Genomic DNA, 7,646 nt, shown 5'->3' with positions numbered 1-7,646 from the left:
TTAATACCATAATGACAGTAGTGGTAGTGGGACTTACTTTGATAATCTGCAAAATTTGAGGGTTTTGAATTGTACTGGCACCTGATTTGACTCTCAGCTTCTGAAGCCTGCAGTGCTGGGACGCCATGAACAAGGTTAATTTTGCTTGGGTAATTTATGTAAATCAGTGCAATTTTTTCTAAAGTGCAAAAGCAATTAAGTTGACTAGTCTTCCTCCTTGGTTTCTTTAGTGCAATGAAGTATGTTAATAACAGTAATTTGCTGGGATAAAAGTTATCCCCACAAAGATTAATTTTTAATGTTTTTATATTTGGAAATGTTAAATCAGTAGTTTTGTTGGAATGAGCTTCATTCTTTAAATACTTACCTGAATGTTTCAATAAAGATTCTTCAAATTATTATTCTGGAATTAAGTTATTGTTGAAGGACGCTTCCCTACATTTCAGCAAGCTCTTTCTTTCCCTGTGTGTGCAAAATCATTTAATGAAGTGCACACCAGTGCACTGACTCACCCTGTCAGTCTCTAGCATTGCCACCTCTCTACCTCTGCCCATCAAATTACTGCACTGGAGCAACAGAACCGAAACAAAGCTAAATTCTTACTTCAAATAAACCCTGATTTCTACATAAGTAATGCAGAAAAAGCAAGTTACTTCTATCAAAATATTTTATTTTGAAAAGCACAGGAACAATGGTATTTGTGACCAGCAATATGCTATTTGCAACAAATTGCTCTTCTTGCAAGATTGCATTTCCCTAAAGCTGTTGTGGGGGTGGGTTCCAGGTTAGATTTTGTCAGAACAAGCCTGTTCCCACAACCCTTCTTCATTTTTTTTGTAGATGCGAGGTTTCCTGTCAGGGAACAGGGACCGAGATGGAAATGGATGTTCTTTTAGAAATGTTAATGTAGATCTAATGTGAGAAACAAAGTGGGGGGGCTCAGCCAGGGGCGACGTGGAAAGGTTCTGAAAAAGAAAATGGAAGCAAAAACTGCTTTTGACACTTGGGATACAATGTTCTCATTGTCCTACCCTTCTAGAAGATTTATGCCCCACCCTCCCAGGGACAGCAGTACACTGGGAAAAGTTCTGACAGACTACAAGATCACTCTCTCAGCTAGAAGGCAACAAAAAAACCCCAGTTAGTTTCATGTACCTGTAAAATCTGTGCATCATCTTGTTCCAGCCAGAAATCCACATGTGGGAAAGGCCCCCAGAAATAAGGCCCAATCCGGAGTTGTTCTGTCTTTGCGTCGTAGATGTTGGTCAGCTGTAACAACACAGGGAGGCTGCAGAGGCAGCCAGGGCTCCCCCAGACAAGGAGAGTTCCCCTCAGCCTGGCCTGGCCCAGACACACTGGGCCAGCTCAGCCCTGCTTCCCTCCAACTGCACTGGCATCCCCCTGCTACTCTGACAAACACAGCATGAACTGGTAACAACCAACCCAGAACCCAAAGACAGAGAACTACCAAAGGATATTTTCCTCAAACTTTCATTGCCCCTGATTGGTCTCCCTGTTTTCCCTGTTCCTTTTACTCACTGGTGCTCCTGTTAAAACATGGGCTGAACGCAGATCCTCATCCGGCCCTTTTTCTGGGAAGGTTGCAGGGAAAATCTCTGCTGTTTTAACATTCACAGCTGGTAGGAAATAGAGATTAAATACAGTATGAATTAATTGTTTCAAGGCACTTCTTTACAATGACCACGTCCCCAACAAAACTGTGTTGCAGAACTGCAGAACCCATCACACACTTTTATTTCTCAGACTCCAAGCCTCTTACAGCACATTTCTACTTCATTTCCTTTGGTAGCATTTCAATATTCAGACATGAGCAAAATAATTAGAAAAAACACTGAGTAATCAAAGAGAAGAAGATTAAATTCTAAGCATAAATTTAGTGTAGTAGCTTGATGCTGATAAACTCTGAAGTGCAGTTAAAGGGAAAAAATCTGTTTGCATTTGTACACGGCCTCTTCCATGTGTGCACCTCCCCAGCTGTGGCACCACAAGAAAAGCATTTTTACCAATACCTCTGACAGCCGTGTACAACTTTTGGAGTAGACTTGCCTCGGTCATTAAAAGCAGCCCATTTACTACTGGAATCTGAAAAGCAATCCAGTTATCAAAAGAAAATTCAATTCTAATTTAACTAACTCACCTATTCCATAAATGATTGGAAAGTGAATATCCTGTTCTTCTCTGTCATTTAGTTCTGTAATGAAGAAAAATAAGTCAAAACTTGTAGGGCTTTGGATTTTAGTCTGAGCAGCATTTATTTAATTTTATGTTATTGGAAAGCAAGAGATCTGATGTTGCATAAGACAGAAAAAAAAAAATGGAAGCCAGAAAGAAATATGCAAAAGGCAGCAGAGGTCAGTACCAACATGCATGGGACTTGGAGCTGTCTCCTAAGAGAACAGCCAGCTCCAGCCAACTGCCCCTGCTTCTGCATGGACAATTTACAGGGAAAAAACCACAATACAGAACCACCATGATGCCAAGGTTCAAAGATGTGAGTCATAAACACCTCTGACATGGAAAGAGGATGGAAATGTGACCTCAACATCATACAAAGAAAAGGAAATTACTCCTCCACATGATGTCACACACTATGAACTAACGGAAGTTTATGAATTTACTGGATCCTGCAGGGAGGCAGGCCCAGGAGCCCAGCAGAACAAAGGTCTGTAAGTGCCCTTCTCAATTGTAAGATATCCACAGAGCCTATTCCCTGAGATAAATGTGCCAAAATAACCTGGCCATGATTACAGTGCAGTAGCACTTGGTCAGGAGCAAATGCCCCCTGCACTGGCTCTCTGACATCACACACCAGCAGTAAAACTGAAAAGTATGCGTTGGTGTGGAGAACTTTGTGCTGTTCTTTCTTACAGGACAGAGAAAAAGCCGTGTCTGAGAAGCCCCCTGCCCTTCTATTTCAGGAAAGGCACTTCCAAACCCAAGGGAACATTTTCTTACCTGTTACACAGAAAGTCACTAAATGAACATCCTCCGGCTGGAGGTCGAACGCTCCTGTGATGACAAGGACAGCAAAACTGTCAGTGAGTGGTGGCAGGGCACTGCTGTCTGGGGGTGAGGGGCACACACCCAAACCCCTGCCCCAGGTAGGGCAACACTGCAAACTGGGTTCTGTACATTTGCTTCAAACTCACAGGAATTTACAGAGAGGGGCCATTTGTAGCAGCAAAAATCTGCTAAGAAAGTGCTCTGCCACTTACTCCTTCTACTGACACTAGCTTAGTTTTGGCATCACATCAGCTCTGCTCTAGTCTGCTATACAGTTAGCAGCTTGTATTTAAATGTTTTTTCCTAAAATATTACATATATAGTGAACAAACCAAATCTTTCATTAACTGTAAATTAGTTCTGCCTTTCACCATCCCAAACAACAAAAACAACAACAAAAACCCCTCTTTTTTTTTGAAGTTCTGATAGCAATACATCAGTATTGATTCAAATTGTACCTTGATGCATGAAAATCAGAAGGTTAAAGTAAGATAACCAAAATACTTTGTTCTGCACAGAATTCTCACATGACACATAACCCCCAACAGGTGTCACAGCCACAAGACTGCAGCCCAGGGCCTTGGGTTTTCCTTTTTTGTCTGCCCCCTTAAAACACCTCCTGACACCTGCCCCATCCCTGCCCCTCCCCATTCCAGCGGGGCAGAGGCCTCTCCAGAAGTGAGAAAGTGCTTAGCACAATCCAGAGCACTCCCAGGCAAGCAGGTACTTTACACTTCCAGTTGCAAGTAAAGTGCTGCCATCACTCCTCTGGACTATGGACTTTATAAACAGACGTGACATTTTTCATTAGACAATTCCAAACAGTAATTAAATTTTACTTCATCGCTTTAAGGTATGAACTGAATGGTAACTAATGAATCATCCACACGTACAGATTTGGAGAGTGACAACACTTGCCCAAGATCACACAGAAGATGAGCAGGAATCAAGCCAGGAATCAAAGCCCAGCTGAACTGCACCCAACTCTCCACAGCCAAGTATGAGCCGTGGAGCCAAGGGAGAAGGGACAGGATCAGACCCTGTGGCCCAGGAACTGACCATGGGCAAGCCCCAGCAGTCCAGCCCCTCTCCACACCAAGTTCTCAGGCAGAGAAAAAGACCTTTCAAAGTGAATCCATTTTTCTTTCCAGTAAATGACTGGGGACTCAGACGACAAACAAACTCTACCCAAATCCAGCCAGAACTCATTTCTTTTTTTTGGACATGAGAGTGGAAAAAACGTGAACTTACTAAGAAGCTGATTAGTAAGTTTTTGTGATAACTGCCTATCATCATTGAAACCTCCAACTAGGTGCACTTCCAGCCTAACAGAGATGGAATAACAGGAAACAGCAATTAAAAAGACATCTCAAAATGAATAAGTTTACAAAATAATCCCCAGCCCAAATTGCAAAGCAATCATTAGAGAAGCCTCACTTATTGCAATCACATGCACCAAGCTGGTTTGCATTACACAGCAAGTTATAATAATTCCATTCTGAAAACTTCAGGGATCACCTGAAGTTGTGAAGAAACAAGTTTGAAGAAATATTAAATACATGCAATTCTATCCCGGGTTATCTCTGGCATCCCTGGTTTGGACTGAACTTAGTAATCATCCTTCAGTTAATTAAACTTGAAGATTTTTGTTCCCATGACCTCCTCACAACTATTCCGGACCATGCAGCAGGGTTCTTCTCTAAGCAGTGTCTATGTAAAGTCCTTACAAATTATGAAACTAAGTTCATGAGCTAGCTTTTGTTCTTACCAAACTACAGGGGCAAAAGCCTCCACATCCAGAATGAAGCTAAATTCTGTTTCAGAGCTTTTTACCCACTGTCCTGTCCTCCACACCAATTTTTTTTTTTTTTAATGTGGACTTACAAAATTCCCTGATGGACTTTCAGATGCTGAAAAAGGGAAAAATATAGTATAAACCAAAAACCAGTTATGTGGAAAATTTTGCAAATATGGAACAAAAGTTAAACGGGAAACAGTAAACACAAACCTCATGGTGGCATTTTACAGAGACATTCTCCAGAAAAGAACCGTGCTTTAAATGACTGCTAAAAATACCCCCAAAAATCATCGTCAAGGAAGCAATTTTCACTTTGCATGCGGCTGCTGATCAAGAGGTGTTTCCTGCTCTGAACCCCACACAATCACCTCACAACTCCCTGCCGTACAGCTGCAGTAACCTTTGAGAAGCAGAACAGAAAAAGGGAGCAGAGCTGACCTGCCACAGCCTGTGGAGTTAGAGAAGGACTTCACCGAGCTCATGATGAGCGACACCTCGGCCTCGGTGTCGGAGCCATCGCAGTGCGTCAGGCACGTGGCTCCGCTGCCTGCGAAGGCACACAACAGGCACACAACAGGCACACAACAGGCACACAACAGGCACACAACAGGCACTCAGTGATGGTGGCACCAAGTGTGGGAGCCCCCACTGCTGCAGGGGAGAGCTGCCCCACCACTGCCTCGCTCCCCCTCAGCACAGCGGCCTACAGCAGGGGATGAGACTCGGCCGAGGCAACACCCTCTGTGTGGGCCATTATAAAATCAGCACAGCTCCTGTGAGGGCTACAAGTGCCCTCTTAACAGGAGCAGGCAATGTCGCTAATGTCAGAAATCCAGGCACACAGCGAGGATCTTCCCACAAATTCTACCTCTGCAGCATCCAAACCCTGTGCTGCCCGACTGCTGGACACAGCCCAGGGCTGCAATGCCGCTGGCCACAGGTGCAGAGCAACTTAAAAGCTGCTCATGGAGCAATGAGAGCACTGAACCTCGCACACTAAACACACCAACTCTGTGAGCGAGTCTTTAGTTAACACATTATGTGACTTTTGGGGATTCAGGTTTGTACTAATGTAACTGCAATTTATTTTATTAATGCCACATAAACCAGTAGTAATTCCTTATTCCAGGGGTACAGGCTTTGCTCTGAACATCCTCTAGAGATACCTGTGTGTCGGAGCACAACTATGTGGCAGGTAGTGGCATCATCTGATCCAAGAATGGAAACAGAACCTATTTTAAAGGAGGAAAACACTGTAAGAACTCAGCCCTTGCAATTGCTGCTTCAGTACAGGAAGAAATGTTTATGTTCCTACACACCATCTTTAGGGGTAGTCACTGCAAACTCTCTCTGCTGGACATAGAGAAGGCCTTTGGGTTCCACAATCTGAGCAGGCTGACTTCTCAGAAGTTTTGCCTTTTCCTAAAGATAAATGATAACAGATACTACAGTGGCTGAACTCTCAGGTGTATCCATTACTTCACAGAAACATCACCTCTGAAAAGCAAAGGGACTCAGGTCAGAGAGGAACATGTGTATTTTGTATTACAGAGTATTCTGAATGCCAAAAGTTTTTTGCTTTCCTCACACTGAACAAGTTAATAGTTAAATCCCATCATTCCAGAGAGACACAAAACACCTTTCCCTGTTATGTGGACCATAAAATGGTGGCACAGTAAAAAGCATTTGGACTGGGCAAAGATTACATTAGGTAATACCAGAGCTGATGTTGAAAGTTTAATCACAACAGGAAACTTGAAATACAGAAGTTTCAGTCTTCTATTGCCATAACCCAGAATATTTATTTTGCACTTAGCAAATAAGGGTATCTCGTTTATTAGGTTGATTGGTGTGTGCAAAACCCGGATTCCTGGGCTGTGAGTACTGTAGCGCTTCATCACAGACCTTCTGGGGCCGAATTTCCATTGTGGGCTCAAAAAACACTTCACAGCTTTAGCAAATTTGCCCTGGTTTTCCGTATAATCTCAGGGTCTGTAAAGAAACACCTGATGGGAAACGGCTCCCCAAGCAGCTTTGCTCACATTCCTGGCTCGCACTCCGCCGTTAAGATTATAGTATTTACACCTGGAAGCAAGGTCAGCACCTTCCTCAGAGTGCCCTCCTTGACATTCTATCGCCAGATTTTGTCATTTCACACAGAAAGGGCCCGCCCGGTTGCGCCGGGGCACCCCCCACCCCCGGCCGCACCTTCTCCGCTGTGCCCCTCCACCAACACCGATTTATTTATTTTCCACTACCCCGGGCTCTCGGCTGTCAGAGAGCGGGGAACGCGCTGGGTCGAGGCCGCCCCTGCCCCGGGCCGCTTCAAGCGGGGCCCCGCTCCGCCACCCACCCCGCCCGGGCACAACCACCGCTCCTGCCCCGGGACCTCCGGCAGGGCCCCTTCCCGCTTCCCTCACCTCCAGGTGTGGGTGGGCGCGGATCATGTCCCCCGTGGGCCGGGCCAGGTCCACCCGCTCTCCGTTAACCAGCAGCGGCATCTCGGCGAGCGCCGGGCCCGGAGGCGGCTCCGCGCTCCCCCCCCAAGGCCGCGCCGGGCCGGGCCGGGCCGGGCTGGGCCGGGCGGCGCCGCGCGGGGCGCTGGGAAACCGCGGAGAACCGCCCGCGGCACCGCCCGGGCCCGGGGCCGGGCCTGGGGCACCGCCCGCGCCTGGAGCCGGGGCCAAACGCGGGGGAACACGCCCCGGGGCTGACGGAAACTCGCCCGGCCTCGCCGGCCCCGCCTAACGAGGTTAACACGGTAACCTTGCAGAGATTCCCCCGCCTCCCGCCACTGCGGGGCATCCATAACTTGTGGTATGAA

General features: G+C 46.1%; 1 protein-coding gene across 4 annotated transcripts; it reads right to left on the bottom strand.

The window, feature by feature from the left end:
- Positions 1–652: 652 nt before the first annotated feature.
- NTAN1 (N-terminal asparagine amidase) lies at positions 653–7,473 on the bottom strand. 4 transcript variants are annotated; one of them, XM_058850041.1, is made up of 10 exons: positions 7,243–7,473; positions 6,142–6,244; positions 5,989–6,054; positions 5,261–5,369; positions 4,276–4,349; positions 2,977–3,030; positions 2,159–2,212; positions 1,540–1,637; positions 1,156–1,269; positions 653–965 (listed from the first exon to the last, which is right to left on the bottom strand). In XM_058850041.1, the coding sequence occupies exons 1-10, from the start codon at positions 7,321–7,323 to the stop codon at positions 786–788; spliced, it is 933 nt and encodes a 310-aa protein (XP_058706024.1). In that variant the 5' UTR covers positions 7,324–7,473; the 3' UTR covers positions 653–785. The 4 variants fall into 4 exon arrangements, with proteins under 4 accessions (XP_058706024.1, XP_058706022.1, XP_058706023.1 ...); XM_058850038.1 differs by having other exon boundaries at positions 830–965; positions 1,156–1,306; positions 7,243–7,453; XM_058850039.1 differs by lacking the exons at positions 4,276–4,349; positions 5,261–5,369 and having other exon boundaries at positions 7,243–7,445.
- Between the last annotated feature and the right edge of the window lie 173 nt (positions 7,474–7,646).

Source organism: Poecile atricapillus, chromosome 14 (genome assembly GCF_030490865.1).
Source record: "Poecile atricapillus isolate bPoeAtr1 chromosome 14, bPoeAtr1.hap1, whole genome shotgun sequence".
Classification (NCBI taxonomy): Eukaryota; Metazoa; Chordata; class Aves; order Passeriformes; family Paridae; genus Poecile; species Poecile atricapillus.
The sequence above is the reverse complement of the archived record's forward strand: the minus strand, read 5'-3'. Positions and strand labels throughout refer to the sequence as shown.